General features: G+C 52.5%; 2 protein-coding genes across 2 annotated transcripts in view; one reads left to right on the top strand and one right to left on the bottom strand.

Moving 5' to 3' along the window:
• The first annotated feature begins 5310 nt into the window (after nt 1-5310).
• CATSPER1 (cation channel sperm associated 1) lies at nt 5311-14154 on the top strand. The gene is made up of 12 exons (XM_011368981.2): nt 5311-6673; nt 7593-7805; nt 8472-8585; nt 8809-8968; nt 9269-9360; nt 9458-9601; nt 9740-9803; nt 9974-10046; nt 10184-10244; nt 11476-11551; nt 13756-13870; nt 14030-14154. The coding sequence occupies exons 1-12, from the start codon at nt 5311-5313 to the stop codon at nt 14054-14056; spliced, it is 2502 nt and encodes an 833-aa protein (XP_011367283.1). The 3' UTR covers nt 14057-14154.
• A 2556-nt stretch (nt 14155-16710) lies between these two features.
• The window catches only part of CST6 (cystatin E/M), a 1784-nt gene continuing 454 nt past the window's right edge, over nt 16711-18040 (bottom strand). The window contains exons 2-4 of the mRNA XM_011368886.2: nt 17819-18040; nt 17220-17345; nt 16711-16892 (exon numbers count right to left, since the gene is read on the bottom strand). The exon at nt 17819-18040 is cut by the window's right edge and continues 1 nt beyond it. Of these exons, the coding sequence (XP_011367188.1) occupies nt 16809-16892; nt 17220-17345; nt 17819-18040 (432 nt within the window). The 3' untranslated portion in view covers nt 16711-16808. The remainder of the gene's footprint in view (nt 16893-17219; nt 17346-17818) is intronic.

Below are 18040 nucleotides of genomic sequence, written 5' to 3'. Positions count from 1 at the left end.
GGGGAAGAGAATTCTGGGAAACATAGTCCCAGCTTCGCTAAAATGACGCTGTACACATTCACGGCAGCTTCAGGTATTAATATGAATATTAACAGCCTCCTAACTGAATAGCACCCGCACCAAAGGCCTTCGGAGATAAAAGGACACATTCCTGAGACCTTCAGATTTGTGCTGTCGTTATTTCCCCCATCGCAGAATTTATTGTGAGATTAGTACTCAGTAGCTGGCAGAATCTCCCACTGGTTCCCTGACACTAGTGTAGACTGTTAGGATAAAAGGGGCCAAGTGGAAACCCCTGGAATTGTCCTCCCACTCCCACCAACTTGTAAACCAAAAGAGATACCACAACCCGGGAGAGACTGCCAAGATCGGTGTCACCATCAAGGATCTGAGAGACGCAAGGGTGGTGATTCCGACCATATCCCCTTATAACTCACCTTTTTGCAGGAGAAAAAGGAAACTTAATAATGTGGTGAGGCCAATCACAGCTGCAACCTAGATTTGATATCTTTATTGGAGGAAATCCATATAAACCCCAGTAACGGGTATGTGGCTATTGAACTAGCAAATACTTTCTCTTACATCCCCACAAGTATGGTAAATTACACGGTTTGTATTTACACAGCAGGGATAACAGTATTCCTGCCTTGACTGTCTTGCCCCTGGGTTATGCCATTCTCCTGCAAACCGCAAGGTCCAGAGGGACCATGATAGGTTTGACTATGCAGAGAACACTATGCTGACACATTCAGCTGATGCCATTCTGCTAACCAGACTCTGTGAGCAGGAAACAGCAAGAATCTTAGGCGCCTTAGACATACATGTGCCAGAGAGTCAGAGATGAACCCTGTGCAAGTTCAAGGGCCTGCCACATCAGGGGACCAGCGGTCTGGGGAATGTCAGATATCTCCCAATATGAGAGACAAGTTGCTGCCCCCTACACCATACACCATGAAGAAAGAGGAGCAATGCATAGAGTGCCTTTTGGATTTTGGAGCAGACATATATCACATTTGGGCAAGTCACTTTGACTCGTTTACTGGATAAAACTTGTAAATCTGGCAATGTTAAGTCTGAATCTAAAAAAAGCTCATCAAAAGGCCAGGCTCTGATAAAGCTGCCCTATCACTTGGACATTACTCCTGGTAGGCTCACGTGCTGGACCTAGGTGTCAGCCAAAGATGCCATGTGGTGCCTCTGGCAAGCCCCAGTGGAGCATCACAGCTACAACCCTTAGAGTTTTGGCCCCACTATCCTCTGCCAATGACTATTCTACATTCTAAAAAGCAGCCTCTGGCTTGCTACTGGACCTTGGCAGAGACCGAATGCCTGATTTATGGAACACCAAGTGATTATCAGACCAAATGTTCTTCATGAACTGCGTGTTAGTGGAGCCAGAGAATCATGAAATTGGATTTGCAGTTGCATCCCACTAGAATTTGAAATGGTATATGTGACGCTGGGCCCAAGCAGATCCAGAGGGCACAAAGGAACTGCCTGAGCGGATGGTCCAAAGTCCCATAGTGTTTGTTTCTGCTACTTCACCTCCCCTCCCATAGTTTCCACTCAACAGCGTCAAGGGGAGGAGGAAAAACGACAGGCCTGGTTTAGGGAAGGCTTTGCACAGTAAGCCAGCACCAGCAAGAGTGGACAGCTCTGAAAGACAGTGGTGAAGGAAAGGAAAACCCTCCCAGTGGGCAGAACTTTAGGCAATACCTGTGTTATCCAATTTGTGTGGAAGGAAAAAAGGCATAAGATACTGATTTATATGGACTCATGAGCAATAGCTGATGGGCTGACCCTTTGCAGAGAATGGAAAAGAATACAACTGGGAACTCGATGTCGTGATGGTCTAGGAGAGAGGTCTGTGGATGGCTTGTTAAAGTGCTCACAGAATGGGAAGAGTTATGTCCCATGCAAATGCCCACCAGAAGGCAATCAGTGAAGGAGTCCTTCCTAATTTGAAAAGATGTTCCATCCTGTAGATTCAGTCAGCCTCTTTCCCCAACCAAATTGGTGCTTTTTCAATGGACCCGTGTACAAAAGGTAAAGTTGTGGATTTCTGTATGGGATGGGAGATTTCGTTGTTTTGTCCAGGTCTCCACGCAGTGTTTTATTTTATATAAAAAACTAACTTCCCATTATCCTCTCTCCACAGCCCTTGGTAACCACTATGCAACGTTCTATCTCCATTAATTTGCCTGTTCTGGGTATATTCATTTGTTCTTTTGTGTCTGGCTTATTTCGCTTAGCGTAATGTCTTCAGGGTTCATCTATGTTGTAGTATGTTGTCAGAATCTCCTTCCTTTTTAAGGCTGAATAATATGCCATTGTGTGTATATACCACATTGTTTACCCATCCATCTTTTGTCTATTGTGAATAATGCTGCTATGGACATGGGTGCACAGCTATCTGTTTGAGTCCCTGCTCTCAATCTTTTTGGTACATATGTAGAAATGGAATTGCTGGATCATGTCACACAGTTTTTAAAACATCTTCAAATAAACTAGTGCTTCTTTAATAAAGTTAACCATTTTGCAACATCTTTTTTTTTTTTCATCTCCAAGAATTTTTGACACCAGCACCTTTCTGTGAAGAACTCAGTGTGTGTGGCAACAACAAGTTTTTATTTGTTGTTTTTGGCTTGGTGTTTTATTTATTTATTTATTTATTTATTTTTTTTTTTACAAGAACAATGAAAAAACTCTTAGGGAGCCAGCTCTTTAGAATATTATCAGTTCACATGCCAAGATAGGTCTTCCAAGACAGACCTTTTGATTCCAGATTTGAACAAAACATTTAAATATAGCTTGGCTGTCTGTTTTTTTTGTAAAAGCTGTTTGCAGCAGGAAAATTTCTTTGGATTATCGGCATCATTTACAAATCTTACGAGTGCATGGCATTTACTGGTGAAATCTGTTGACAACTCCAGCCTGGATAAAGAATCTGTTGTTTCCCAGTTTATTACCCCAAAAGCAAAAACCAAAGGCTCTTCAGCATTATGTGATATGTCATCAATACGTAAAGTTATGGTTCCCTCTGAGAGAACTTTTTCACTTTTTTGGACAGCATCTTACACTAGCATTTTACTCACGATAATTTTACACACCGGCATTATTAGGTTCTTTTTTCTGGACAATAGGCTCTGCTACCCAATAACTTGCTTTTTGGGTCTTTTTACTGAATATGGTCTTTAAAATAAAAGCCTTATCTGTTTGTTTTGAGATACTAACAGATAAAAATTAGTGGGTTTACTCGGCAAATGGTCATGATTCATAGTTCTTTTCAATGTTGAAGGCATCGCTATATTTGTAAATTGTAATTCTTAGGACCCTGCCAGTCCTAAGCTACTCCTCTTTCATTTCACACTTCATATTTAAAAAATCACCACACTGGACCATTCGACACATTTGTAAAACACAAATGCTAATAAGATATACAATAGGAGCGCATAATAAATAGCTAAACAAGAAACTAGCAAAAAATACAAAATCACGCTGAAATTCGCTTCTAATCTGCATAATTCATGTTTTATAGTGTTTACGTCAACAGCAAAGTGGCAGAGAGGCAGCTGAGTCACAGCATGTAAAAGTTATTTCTTTAGAAGGAAAATGTTCTATGGTTTTCCATCACACCAGAGTCATCAGTGCATAAGGAGAGGTGGTGGGGGCCAGGTAAGCCAGGAGGGCGAGGCTGACGTCATCAGTTTTACCTCCTCTCCAAGCAAATGATCAACAAACTTCCTGATCTCGGGTTGAAAACTGAGCAAGGACTCACCAATGATACAGTCCTACTGTGTGTGGCCAAATGGGGCTGGACAATCTCTAATGGTTTCTGAGACTGATCAATTACTGTCCATCCCTAAAAAGCACTGGTCTCACACAGCACATGAAGATCGAAAACAACGCTGCTTTTATTTTTAATCGCAGAGTAGAATCCCTGGCCTAGAAACATCTCAAGGCCAATTCTGTGGTTCCACAGAACCCTAGCTGAAACTCTGCCCTAGAGTGTTGATCCTGCCTGCTTGTCATATCTGTGCTCTAGCCCATAGGATGGAGAAAAACAGAGGTTCACATGCCCAGTGCTTTAAATCCAAGACCCAGAAGTTCTCACATTGCTTCTGCTCTCACCCTTTCGTCACACCTAGATGCTAAGTACACTGGGAAATGTCATCTCCAGATGGGAGGACACATGCACAGGAAGAAGAGAAAAATGGATTCGCGGAACAACCGGCAGTCCTATCACAAAATCTTTCCTTTCCTGCTGCTGGCAGCAGACACAGCATCCTGAGGGCAGGAGTGGTGTCTCTTTCATCACTGAGAACCTGATACTCAATGACACTGTGGACATGGCTGTAACCAAGCACTTAAGAAGGGGCTGCAGTCAAAGGAGTGACCTATTAGCTTCCAGCAGTGCTTGTACTGGCATAGATGAATTTGGTGAACAGGAAAAGCTTTGCTGTGGATTCCAGCAGGAAGACAGGTGGTTAATGTGACAGACTGAAGCCAGTGTTGGTTTTAAGTTCTTATTCATCGAGCAACTCGTTTATACTCTCTGAGCTAGGGGATAATTCCATCATGCAGGGTCATTGTGACGATTCGATTAAAATTGCATAAAGTGGGTCCTCGATAAATAATGACCAATAGTTTTATTTCAGTAATAATGCAGGAGGAGGTTTCCATCACTGTCAATGATCCAGGAGAGAATAATAAGACAAATTAACATGCATTGTGCTGTTAGTATAAGCTTTACACGTCTTAACTTTTTGATCTTATGAGGTGAATGTTATTATTGCCATTCTACAGAGGAAGAAACTGAGGCACAAGAAGATTAAGTGACTAGCCCAAGTTCACACTCCTGCTTATGGTGGGGTCTGGCAGTTTGAACTCCAGAGCCCACTGGCATGTAGGTAGTACTGGAGATCCCACCCCTTGGCCTCTTAAAGTTCTTTCCAACAACAGGGTTAAGCAACCTGCTGGGGCCTTCGGTGTCATCCTGAACTTCTTTGTCCAGCTTTGCCACTGGCCTTCTGGGTCACCTGGAACTATTCCCTTCCCTTTTCTTGACTTCAATTTCCTAATTTTACAATGCAGAGGTTAGACACAATGATCCTCGATTCTGAACTGTAGCCCATTTGGGAATTAGCCCTGGGGAGGGGGACTGCTGGTGACATCATAGAGAGGAGAATTCTAGGAGAAGAATCAGGCTTTCCTAGAAGCCCCAGCGCCACCACTTAGGTGAGAAGGGCAGCCTAGGAAGGGGCCTGTTGGGCCCAAGTCTGGAGCTATTCTCTTTCCAGGGTTGCCAGCATGGATCAACCATTGATGGCTGAAAGGGCTCAAAATGAGGCAGACACCAGTGATTTGGATGCATTCCCTCAGCCCAGTTCATCGACCCGGGATCACAAGCCAGGCCGTAGCGAAGTTCACCGTCATAGCAAATCCCGACACCACAGCGTGTCCACTCCCCGTGATGTGTCCCGTCACCACAGTGTGCCCCATCCCTATGACATGTCCCATCATCAAGGTGGATCTCACCACCTCGGTGCGGTCCAAGACATCCCCGACAATGCCTCCTCCCCCTACTCCCACCGCTCCGGGTCCGCCACCCCGGCTCCTTCCCGCGGCCTTATTCTCTCCCACCATTCCAGCGACGAGGTCTTCTTTGATGATAGCAGGAGACCGAGCAGCAGGCCCCGCCACCACAGTGAGTCGCGCAGCCGCAGTGAGTCGCGTCGCCGCAGCGAGTCGCGTCGCCGCAGCGAGTCCCGTCGCCCCAGCGAGTCCCGTCGCCCCAGCGAGTCGCGTCGCCGCAGTGAGTCCCGTCCTCGCAGCGAGTCCCGTCGCCGCAGTGAGTCCCGTCGCCACAGTGAGTCGCGCAGCCGCAGTGAGTCGCGTCGCCGCAGCGAGTCCCGTCGCCCCAGCGAGTCGCGTCGCCGCAGTGAGTCGCGTCGCCGCAGCGAGTCCCGTCCTCGCAGCGAGTCGCGTCGCCGCAGTGAGTCCCGTCGCCGCAGCGAGTCCCGTCCTCGCAGCGAGTCCCGTCGCCGCAGCGAGTCCCGTCGCCGCAGCGAGTCGCGTCGCCTCAGTGAGGCCCGCCACCGCGAGAGGCCCCAGCACCGCAGGTCCCGCCACCTCAGTGAGGTTCCCGGCCTTCGTGGGCTCCATCACGAAGCTGAGCCTCACGACGGTGGAGAATCCTACTACGACAGCGGGGCCTACCTCCGCGCTGGGCCCCGTCACTCCGATGCTCACGACCACGGAGGGCGCCGTCACCCTCAAACCCACCAACACAGAAGGTCTCTTTATCAAGGAGAGACCGAGTCCCACCATTCCTTTGGGGGCTCCTACCACCAGGGCTCACCTCGCTACCGCGACGAGAGCCAAGACAAGAGCCACCCCAGAGAGCGCCATCGTGGCAGCTCCCAAGTCTCTGGCTCGCTCGAGTCGCACAGCATGGGCAGGGTCGCCTCGGCGCCTTCTGGTGCAGCGGCCAGGCAGCCCAGTGCGGCACGCATACAGAGCGTGGCCCTCGTGGCCCTCGGCCTGACTCCTTCCCACAGTGCACGGTACCCACATACCACCCAGAGCTCCGGCGAAGACTTTCCTCGGGTTCCCTCCTCTGAAACCGCGGAAAACTGGGCTGAAGACGACGAGCAATTTCAGAGGCACAGAGGTGAGTCGTTGCACCCCTTCACCCCCAACTCCCACTGCCTGACCCAGATTCCAGACCCAACTCAGGCCCTGCACAGAGCTTCCGAGCTTCCGTAGAACCTGAGGCTTGACTCTCACCTGCACGTGTATTCCATTGGCTGTTCACTCACCTGACCGTTCTTCGTCCAGTCTTTTATTCCCTGAATTATGCAACTCTTGAGGCCATCGGTTGTTCTTTCAGTCACGGCTTTATTCATCCTCATGTTGGGTCTTGTCTAATATGGGCGCCTGGACTGCCTGGGCCCTGGCAGCACAGGGAAGACCAACCCTGCCCGCAAGGGGCTCCTAGCTGAGGGAGTCACTTAACCAACCAATCCCAGACCACCCACTGACAGGGCCCTCTCCTCCATGTCAGAACGTTTTCTGCTGTGGATTCTGTGTGCCCACATTTCTCACACTCAACTGTGAGCTTCTTGAGGACAGTGACTGAGAGCAAGTGCCTGGATGAGGGCCTCGTTTGAGGGCTGTTAATGTACAACTCCCCAAACCTGGCCCCTAGTAGTTCAATAAACAGGGCAAGAGTCTCATGAACAAGCAAGAAAGGTCAGTGTCTGATTAGATGGAGTAGGGAAGGTAGCGAAGAGATGTCTCAGCAGAATCTTAAAGGGAGAAGGAGAATAAAGAAAGGCATGGAGGTTTAGGGGTGTAGGCCCTCACAGTCTTCTCAAGCAGACCCGAAATCCCAAACAGCCTGGCATCTGCCATGGAAAGGGTCAGGCCTGTGGTCCTAATAACAGCACAGGACTAACGTAGAGGCACCTTAGCGAGTGAATGGCAGGCAACAGGCAGGCACGAAGATAAACTCCAATCCAGCCTGAGAGGGGGTGCTGGATCCCCATGCCCCCCTCCCACACAGACGTGACTTTCTGGCTCCCTTACAGCCAGTCGAAGCCAGCGGCCCCACAAGAAGCCGCACAACGTGGACTTCTTCAGCCGGTTGTGGGAAAGATTATGCTACCTCCTTCAGGAACTCCGGAACATGCTCAGGAAACTGACTGAGTCCCTGGTCTTTGAGGCCTTCATCTTCCTTATCGTCTGCCTCAACACCACCATGCTCGTGACCCAGACCTTCGCCGAAGTCGAGGTCCGGGTTGGTAAGGGCCAGGGAACCTTGTTCACTTGGAGAAGGCTACTGATGCTGTTCCAGGCTTCCTGTCGGCCTGGTCTGGTGCCGGGTGATTTATATATCTCAGCTTATTTGATCCTCAACCCTGGGAAGCAGACAACATTGCCCAGTTTTAGAGATGAGGTTCCGACACATAGCTGAGGTCAACCAGCCAGCCGGAGAGGAAAGGCCCACTGTTTGGAGCTAGAGCCACCAGGTGGCGCATCTGTTCTAAGCATGCTGCTTTGGGCGGTAAGGGTGCCGGGAAGCTAGGTTTCCTGGACCCTGGAGGGGCGAGAGTGGAAAACCTGCGAAGGCGGCCCCTGAAACCCTGGGGGGCAGGGTGAAGGGAAGGACATGAACTAAGCAGAGAAGAAGAAGAATGGCTGACGTTTTGTGCGTGCTCACTGGTTCAGGCTCCATTTTAAGCATTTTACTGTGTTAAATACCTTTCATATTCACGAAAACCCTATTAGGCAGACCGTTGTCACTGTTTTACAGACAGAAAACTGAGGCACAGAGCCGTTAGGACGCACGGCCACTTGCGCAGAGCCAGGCTCTCTCTAAACAGCTGTGTGCGAGGTTCCCATGGGCAGGGGAGTATGGGCCGGGGTTGCTGGGGACAGCCCTGAGCAAGCCTCTGGTGTTCTCGCAGAGTGGTTCTTCGAGGCCTTGGACTCCATTTTCCTCAGCATCTACATAGTGGAAGCTATGCTCAAGATCATTGCTATGGGCTTCGAGTATTTTTCTGACTCCTGGAACAATCTGGGTGGGTGGGGATTGGGCATGTGCGTGCGTGCGTGTGCGTGTGCGTGTGTGTGTGTGCGTGCGTGTGTGTGTGTGTGTGTGTGTGTGTATAGTGGGAGCCACTGAACTGCCGGAGGAGGCTGAGGACGAAAGGGGATGGGGGGGATAATGGCTTTGGGGGGCTGTGGGTCTGGGCTAGGGGCCTGGGCAGGAGCCCAGCACACTCAGGCACCCTGTGCCCTCAGACTTCTTCATCATGGTCATGGCTGTGCTGGATTTCATGCTCATCCAGCTCAACTCCAACTCCTTTAACAGCGTAGTCTACAAACAAAACGTCTTCCTGATCTTCAAGGTCTTCAAGAGCCTGCGGGCCCTGAGGGCCATCCGGGTCCTGCGGAGGCTCAGGTCAGCTGGGCCACAGCTGCCCACCCCAGTGTGGAGGCTCCGAAGGAAGAGGGGACACAGGCCAGGACTCCCAAGGAGTGTGCCGTGACCCATTCCAGTGATGAGGGAGGGGGAGGCTGCAGACACCAGCCAGCTTCTGATAAGCTTCCTGCCTGATCTTTCTCTTCATTTACCAGAGAGGGGGCTGGACTCTTCTAAGTCACTAGCCAGTCAGGGACCTCCTGCCTTCAGCATCCTTTGGTTTCCGGGCACAGATCCCCATCCTGCTGACTCATCCTCCCTCTCCACCTTTGCCCACAGCTTCCTGACCAGCTTCCAGGAAGTGACAGGGACCCTGGTGCGATCCCTGCCGTCCATCACTGCCATCCTCATCCTCATGTTTACCTGCCTCTGTATCCTGTGCCGTGGGGGCTGGGGCAGGAGCCTGCGGGGCTGTGATGGTGGGGAAGCAGGGGGACCAGGGATCATGGCTTGGCCCTGAATGTCCAGTCCTCTTCTCTGTGGTGCTCCGGGCACTATTCCGCCAGTCTGACCCCAAGCGCTTCCAGAACATCTTCACCACCATCTTCACTCTCTTCACCTTGCTCACTCTGGACGACTGGTCTCTCATCTATCTGGACAGCCGGGCTCAGGGTGGGTGGACAGCAGGGGTGGGCAGACCCTGAGGGCTCAGTTACCCCATCTGCAAAGTGGGGCTTCTGATGCTTGTTGGCAGTGGCATGGGGAAGGCCAGCAAGGAGCTCAAGGCTCGAATGACCCCCTCTCTCCTAGGCGCCTGGTACATCATCCCCATTCTTATGATTTACATCATCATCCAGTACTACATCTTCCTCAAGTGAGGACCCCGCCCCTGCTCTGCTCCCCAGCTTCACTCCCCCCACCCCCAACGCTGGGGCAGCCTCTCCCCAGCCCTCTCAGCCTGGTCATGCCACAGTGAACCCAGAGAAGGGTGCAGGGCCTCTCCTTCAGCCTCCTCCTTGAGAGTACCCCATTGTCTCCTCCCAGCCTGGTGATTGCCGTCCTGGTGGATAACTTCCAGATGGCACTGCTCAAAGGCCTGGAGAAAGTGAAGCAGGAGGTACTGAGTGGGGTGTGGCCGGTGGACCAATTAGGGACACATGAGGAGGGGGCACAGAGGCTGGAGGGAAGGGAGGAGGCTGCTTCAGGGGCAGACGAGCATGGGACAATGACAGGACTGAGGTCTCTTCTTCCCAGAAGGCTGCCCAGGTCAATGAGAAGCTGCTGGATGAGTCGCTGACAGAGCTCAGGAGAACAGGTATGCCGCCCCCCTTCACCCCCAGTCAAACACAGGAGTCCAGGCTTAGTTTCAGAGTTTTAGAATATGAGACTCAGGAGAACTTTCCTTGCCTAGAACTTTGGTCCAAAGAGCACTAAGACGAGCCAGTTAAACTGGTAAGTCAATTCTTGAAAGACCGTTGATGAAATGACTAATTAGCCAAATTGAGTCACCAAATACTTGTTTCTGTTAATAACTTATCAGGTTTAAAGCAGTGATTTTATATGGATGGTTTCAACTTTCTTTGAGGTCAACTTTCTTTGTCAAGGTCGTATACACACTGGTCCAGAGTCACTCAAAGTCAACAAAAATGAAATTTCCTATACACGTTCACTTTTATACACTGGACTTTTTGGGTGAATTGATTTTGAGCCAATTGTTTTGCTTCCTGCTTAAAGATCTTTATAACTTAAGAATCCGAGCTCCTGAATTCTACTCTTAAGATCACTAACACCAGAGGACTGAGGGGCCTCCGGTCACCTGGTCCTTCACCTGCCCTCTCCATCAAGGACAGATCCTCAACACAAAAAAAGCTTAAGCAAAAAGAGGAATTAATTGGTTCAAATTACTTGGCAAATTGAGGGTTCATGGGCTTTCAGGAATGGCTGGACCCAGGACTCCAATGATTGTTCGGATTCGGTCTTCTTCCATCTCTCTGTAGCCCTCTGCAGGGTTTTGTGCTTAGGGTGTCTCCTCCTTTGTAGTAGGAAAATGGCCACCTGCAACTCCAATCCCAAATCCTCACATTGTAGCCCTTTCTAGCACTTCCAGCAGGGAGGCCCTTGTCTCCCAGAAGCTCCAACAGAGTCCCAGAAATGAGTCTCCTTTGCTCCAGTTGATCACCTGCCTTTTTCTGAACCAATCGCTGTAGGCAAAATGATAGGCTGTTCTGATAGGCCAGGCCTGAGTCACGTGTCCTTGGAGCTGGGGCTGGAGTCAACTCCAGCTAGACGGCATAGACCCAAAAGGGGTAGGAATGGTTCCTCGGGAAAATGGGAAGAGTTTCTCCAGAAGAAGAGGGAACAGATGCTGGACAGGCAAACGAACAAATAACTGATGCACACTCCATGCCTGGAGAAGCACTCACTTTAAGGGCATCCAGGACAAAAACCTGCTGGCTCTTATTTGGATACCTCCATGGCACATGGGGTTTCCTACACCTCTCAATTCAGGCACCTCCTTGACCTCCCCCTTCTTTTCCTACATCCAGAGCCTGAAGAGACAATAAGTGAACACAGTAAACAGAAGTATCTCATTGAGAAGAAATTTGGGTCCATGACTGAGAAGTAAGGAGACTTGAAAGGAGGGGGAGGCCTTGGGCCTCAGGGGAGAGTTCTGGGGCCTGACCAGTGGGTTTGCAGAGAAAGGACCATCTCCCACCCCTGTGGAGGGGGATGGAGTGACGAGGTTTATGCGGAGCCTGTGGAGAACATGGAGAACCTGAGTGGCTTCTGCTCACCAAGAGTTATCTAGTGTCACTGAAAGAATCCCACCGGCAGTGCCCAAGAGGCCGTGAGCCCCTATGAAGCCAAGGGCCAAGGGCAAGGGTAGCAAGGTCCTGGAAGGGCAGAGGTTCTGCTCATCATTTTACTCAAGAAGCACCCCTGACTCTTGCTCTGGACCGAGCCCTGTGAGGACTCCAGGGACACAAAGAGGACACAGACTAGCTCCTGCTCGTGAGGATGCCCCACCTCTGTAGACTTGTGCAGGGCCGTGGCGGGTGGGTGACTTCAGCGAAGTGGAGGGATGAGGGGCGTGGGTCTGGGAACGCCATGGGTGAAGGCTGGGGGGCTGATGGTCAACACCCATTCCTGTTGACCTGAGTGGCCATCTGGGCCAGGACAGCTGGGGGCTCGGTGCTGTACTCACGGTGGGGAGCCCTCCAGGCTCTCCTCACCCTCCACAGAGCCCAAGCCCCAGAGGCCCGCCGCAGTCAAGCCTTTGCTGGCCTCGCCGATGACGATGTCATCGCAGCCACTACCACACCCGCATGTCCCTGCTTCTCCCACACAGTTTCCCAAGCTGAGCACATACTTCTCCACCTCTGGGCCTTTGCCCACACTGTTCTCTCGGCCTGGAATGTTCTCTGGCTGCCGGTGCCAGGCTCAAGTGACCAAGAATTGGGAGAGCTGAGCTCTAATCCAGCTAGCTCACTTCACCTCAGAGCCTCCTGTCCACGCTTCACGTTCCAGTTCCTTGGCCACCAGCCGAGTCTGGACCCTCAGTGCCTCTGCCATACTTTCCTTGGGGCGGGCGGTCTCTCGACCTCCAAACTCTTTTCCACTGATCCATCTCCACCAAGAGTGTTCTTTGTTGTTTCTTGTTTGTTTCTTTGTTTGTTTTAATCATTTTTCCTTTTTTCCCCCTTTGTATTTATTTAGAGAGTGATCTTTGTTAAAAGAAGTTTTGGCTTTTCCCTCCTCCTCTGATTTTGAAACCCTGGAAAGGCTCCGGCCTCCCTTAGTATCAGATTAGACACCTTTACTTTGACCTTTCCTGGGTGTCTCCACCTCCCATCCATCTGTGCTCTTTAAAGTTCCTTCTGAGACCCGCCCCAGCCCCAGCAGCATGTGCCCTGCTTCCTGGCATAGGGAACCAGGAGCCCTGCCTGGGCCTGGTAAACGCTCACGTTTTTCAAACTCAGCTCACTGGTACTCCCTCCAGGAGCCTTCCAGATCACCAGCCCTCAGAGCCCTGTGTTTACATTTGTTATAAGTGTAAACACAAGTGGTTTGCTGTTTCTAGCTCTGCCACAGACTGCGCTTCCTGAGGGGAGGGGCTGTTTCTTATTTCTATGTTCTGGGAGCACCTGGCAGTGTAGATTGATTTCAGTGTTATTTGATGGATGGATTGGCCCAGCAGTGTGTTAGCAGCAGCAGCCAGAAGGGTAACTTGGAACGTGGGTCAGGCTCAGTGCTGGAGGGCAAGATGACGGTCTCCCTGCTTCAGGGAGGAAGGGCTTCCTAGCCCAGACGGTGAAGGAGTTAATGAATGGGTAGTAAGGGGGAGTAGGAGGATGATTGACTGTACAACATAGCAAATGGGTGGGCTGGGAGTCCAGGGAAAAGCCAGTGGGTGGAGAGATAGGTGAGTAAGTGAAAGGATGGGGTGGTCTGATGGGCAAGTGAATGGCTAGGCGGATGGGAGGACGGATGGGTAGATGTTGAGTGTGTACACGAGAGAGATGGGGCAGTGGGAGGGGCAGGCAGAGGATGGACGGATGGAGGGATAGAGGGTTGGGAGAGTACACAATTAATAGAACTCTCTGTGGTACAGGGTGTGGCTTTTTTATATGTGGCAAAGGAGACATACCATGAAAGGCCACACTCAGAAAAGTTGTGACCATGGCTAGAAATGGAGGTCTAGGGTGATGTGAGAGTGTGGGTGAGCGGGCAGGCAAGCAAGAAGAGCCATCTCGGAGGCTCTGGGGGCCCAGAAGTCGCGGCCAGGCAGGTTGGCCAAGGCTCACCTCTGCCCCCTTCACCCCCAGGCAGCAGGAGCAGCTGTTCCACTTTCTCCAATTGATGGCTGGGGTGGAGCATTATCAACAGAAATTTCGCTCCCAGGCATCTGTCATTGATGAAATTGTGGACACTGCATTTGAGGTGAACCGGTCTGGACCAGAAGGGAGGGGCTAGGGAGGGGGGATGCGGAAGGCCAGGCAGGGGGGGCCCGTGCCCAGTAGTGGCCCTGAGTAACAGTCACATGGGCATTTGGGAAAGCAGAGGTCTGTGGCTCAGCCGCCCTCCCATCCCGCCCCACAGGCTGGAGAAGAAGACTTCAGGAAGTGACCCCTGGACAGGGACACAGGATACAGACTTCACCCTTTGTCAAGCGGCCCACCGGGGTGGGTTGGGACAAGTCTCCAGATCTACTGGAATGATTGCCAGGCCTGAAGGGCTGGGCCCCAAAAGAGTTTTAAAACCCCAGGTAGCTCTGTGTCCTCACTGGCTGGGCTGAGGCATGGGGGAGGGGAATTTGTGTGTGCACGTGTGTGTGCACACTTGAGTGTGTGTATGCGAGTGTTACATGTGAAAGCCACTGTTCATGGTCCCCTCCAGCCCCACCAGGGCCCAGCATCCTAGTTTGGTCCAGCAGTGTGTTTGTAGCAGCCAGAGGGGTAACCCAGAAAGTGGGCCAGGCTCAGTGCTGGAGGGAGAGGTGACAGTCCCCCTGCTTCAGAGAGGAAGGCCCTTCTAGCCCAGATATTAGGCGACAAAGACAAAGCTGGAACAGCCATCTGTTGTCACGCTGTGGGAGACCCAGTAGGCTCCAGAAACGGGCCTTAGAGCCCAGGAACTCAGGCCTACCAGCAGCCTCAGCGGCCAGTGCGAGAATGTCATGAACTCGGAGGTCAGAGATCACTGCCTACCCTTCCCTTCCTGAGATCAGACCGAAGAGCCTCCATGAGGGAGGCAGAGTGGACGCCGCTTCAGTCCTTTCTTTCCTCAGGATGGGGCAGGGGTGCGGGGGACAGAGTGGGGCGTGTGTGGAATGGACCAGCCCGCCATCAGGGAAAAGCGTGGAGTGAGGCTGATGGCTGCTCCCCACCCTGTCTGGGGCTCAGACGAGTCCTCCCGCTTTCAGCCTGAGCCTAGGCAGGATGTCCAGAGACCCTGTCCCCATAGCCGGTGGTGGTAGTGGGGCACAACCAGGGTCCACGAATGCCTGGGCCTGTGCTGGGTGCTGGAGACCTAGCACTGGGTCAAGCACAAGCTTGGCCTGGGCCCTGAGAGCTCCTGTACAGAGGAGGGGTCTTCCACTATCTACGACACTCACTTCACCCTAGTAGAATGAAGCCAGCGTGCAGTACAGGCTGGATGGGATCAAGAATGGGACGGGACTTCGGAGTGGGGGCTGAGGGGTGACAGATAGTTTTGCCAGCCAACCCTGTACCTCTAAGCCTGACAAAATGGTGGCAAAGCCTCCAGGCCCCAGGACAGAAGCAGCATTTTCCCTCCCGTGGCCCGGCCGAGGGCGCTGGCTGGCCCTGGGCCCAGGAATAGAAGCCAAAGGAAATGCCATCTGGGATTTGGACACAGATTCTGGGGGCGGAGAGGCCACCTGGCAGATACCTCCAGCCTCGCCTCTCTCCACCATCTAAACATTCATTCGGCAAGCATTTCCTGCCACCTGCTCTGTGCCGGCCCAGTGCTGAAAGCTCCTGCTTGGTGGCACGTGGAAGCCCTCCCAAGCGGCAGCCTCACCACCTGCCCATGGGCTGTCTGAGCTGCCACATCTTGAGCAGAAGCAGGACTGGAAAGTTCCCCAGCATCCCTAACTCCTGTTGAACCCAGCCCCTTGGCAACACAGCCTTCCATAGAGACATCATGTGTTTTTCATCCCCAATGTGGCCTCTGAGGGCAGAAGGCAGGGCCCGGATGAGGGGCAAGGGGATTTTCCTCATTTATTTCAGCACTGGGCAGGAGACTACGTGAGGCCTTGCCTGGAGGGGCAGCAGGCAGGGGTGGGAGTGCTCTCCATAGCCACTGCAGTTCTGACCGGGCTTAATGATGCCCATGCCTAGTGCTCCGAAAGGATCCAGTCACTGCCCCATCACGTCCCAGGTGTGGGTGTGCTTTTTTGCATCTGAGGCATAGCTCTGGGAGGGGCATGTGGATCTCTGGGGTTGTGTGTGTGTATGTGGGGGGGGTCTGTGTATACATCTCCAAGTTATTTCTTGGGGCGGTAGTGCTTCTATGTGTTTGTGTCTGTGCTTCTGGGTTGCTAGGTTGTGTTTGTGTTTTCCTGGATATGCATGTAGTGTCTGGGAACATTGGAGTGTGTGTTGTGGGTTTCTGTGCGTGTGTATAGTGTGTTGAGGCATTCTGGGGTGTGTCTGTGTAGCAAGTACGAATTGCAGCCACAAATTCAGATGTACAAAAAATGTTGCAACTGTTTTCTTTAAATGCCATTAAATCGCATCTGCCCCCCATCCCTCTTGCGGGCAGCAGTTTTGACTTGTGTCCCCTTGGAGCGCCCTGTCCATCCCCTTCCCAGGGTCTTGCCCGCCATCCCTGGGCCACATGTGGGTAGAGGAATCTCACGGGCTGGGAGCTCAGAGTCCTGGGGCCCTGCTGGCTAAACCCCCCATGTGCCACCCTAAGTCATCCTGGGGGCTAAGGGGGAGCAGCGCTCAGGTGCTCCTCAGAGCATTCACCGACTCCCACCCTTACTGCTGCGTGTACCATCTGGTCCTGTGACCACTTAAGGCTGAGAATATTGAGTCTCTGGAGTTTTGTTCCTCTGTCGGTGATGCTGAGGTGTTTCAGGGACTCCAGATTTGGGGGCTGAACCCCGTACCCTCAGCACTGTCTGGGCTGGGACAGCAGTTCAGTTGGTGGTGGTATGGGTACCCTGTTAGCTGGGGGAGGGGGGCTTCTAGGAGAGGGAGTGGGGGACAGAAGGGGAGGAGTGAAACATTCAGAAGAGACCGATACAAGAAGTAGTGCTAGTGATTTATTGCGACGGATGTGACCCATGGACCTGAAGTGCCCTCCGCCGATGGGCCTGTGCCCTCCCGCCCCATGGCACTGGGGCCTACTACACGGGCACACAGTGATGCTTTAGAAGTCTTGTAGAGTTCTCCCAGGGAACCACAAGGATCTCGAAGTCACAGCGCAGCTTCTGCAAATAGAGCATGGGGAGAGAAGGAGGGGTGAGCCTAGGTCCAGGCCTGCCGCCTCCCAACAGTCAGCCCTCTGCCCACAAGGAGGGGCAGTCGCTGGCACAAGGGACATCGAGTCAGATGGCTGGGACTAGATCCTGGGTCTTTCTAGTCAACTCCTTTAGGGGAAGCTGCAGTTTCCTCTCTACACCCCACCCTGGCCTGCAGCTGAGTCATCCAAAAAGCAGAGACAGGTTGGGCCAGACATCAATCTGGCCAGCCAGACCAGTTCAGGGCCCTTGGGTGTGAGGAGGCAGGGCACGCATGCGCGTGTGCAGGGCTGTTACCTCCTCCTGCGTTCCTGCGGCCAGCGGGCAGGTGGTGAGGTCTATGTGGTCTCCAGCCACTGCACTTTTCCGGCAGTCGGTGCTCCCCATCTCCAAGGTCAGGTAGTACTTGACGCCAGCCACCAGCTGGGACAGAGGGCAGGGGCAGGTCAGGGTGCCGGGAGACTACCCCTGACCCTCACCAGTCACCTCTCTCCCATCTCCCATTCCATTCCCCTAGACACGTCCAGCACACTGGCCTTGGGACTCAGACCTGGGACAGAAGCATTCTTTTGGGGATCCCTGGGATGGGAGGCAGAGGTCTGGGCCACGAAGGGGGCTAAGACCCAAGGGCTCACACTGTCCTGAAGCCCACCGCTCATCCCCCTCACCCGCTCCCCAGCAACCCGCAGGCCAGGGCCCATGTGAGACTGGTGAGGTAGCTATGCAAGGGCAGAGGTGCATCCTGTCGATTTAAAATTTAGATATTTTGTTCATCATTAATTCGGTTTTTAAAAATATATTGTTAAAATATCCTGCTTGCTTTCGTGGCTCCCCCTTAATCTGGCACGGGCGCTGAGGGCTCTTCTCCTCTCCCTGCCCCGCCAGCCCAGCCGCACCTGTCTCTGCGCCTTGAGGATGTGCGTGTCGCGAAAGTAGTAGAGGCTGTTGCTGCCCATGTTGTAGCTGGCCACGGCCGACTGCGCTGCCTTCTGCACCTGCGGGTCACTAGGCGACAGGTCTTGCAGTCCTCCGACCATGACCTCCTGTGGTCGGGCCCCGGCGTCGCGAGGCAGTGCCAGGAGGCAGACCGCGAGCAGGGCCAGGCCCAGCACCAGCTG

Source organism: Pteropus vampyrus, unplaced genomic scaffold (assembly GCF_000151845.1).
Source record: "Pteropus vampyrus isolate Shadow unplaced genomic scaffold, Pvam_2.0 Scaffold144, whole genome shotgun sequence".
NCBI lineage: Eukaryota > Metazoa > Chordata > Mammalia > Chiroptera > Pteropodidae > Pteropus > Pteropus vampyrus.
Note: the sequence above shows the minus strand (reverse complement) of the source record. Positions and strands in the feature narration are given on the sequence as shown.

What these genes read in the sequence shown, in the direction of transcription:
- CATSPER1 (XM_011368981.2), top strand. Translation starts at nt 5,311, where the DNA reads ATGGATCAACCATTGATGGCTGAAAGGGCTCAAAATGAGGCAGACACC. An exon ending in CAGTACTACATCTTCCTCAA is followed by an intron (nt 9,804 to 9,973) that starts GTGAGGACCCCG and finishes GTCTCCTCCCAG; the next exon opens with CCTGGTGATTGCCGTCCTGG. An exon ending in TTGTGGACACTGCATTTGAG is followed by an intron (nt 13,871 to 14,029) that starts GTGAACCGGTCT and finishes CCCGCCCCACAG; the next exon opens with GCTGGAGAAGAAGACTTCAG.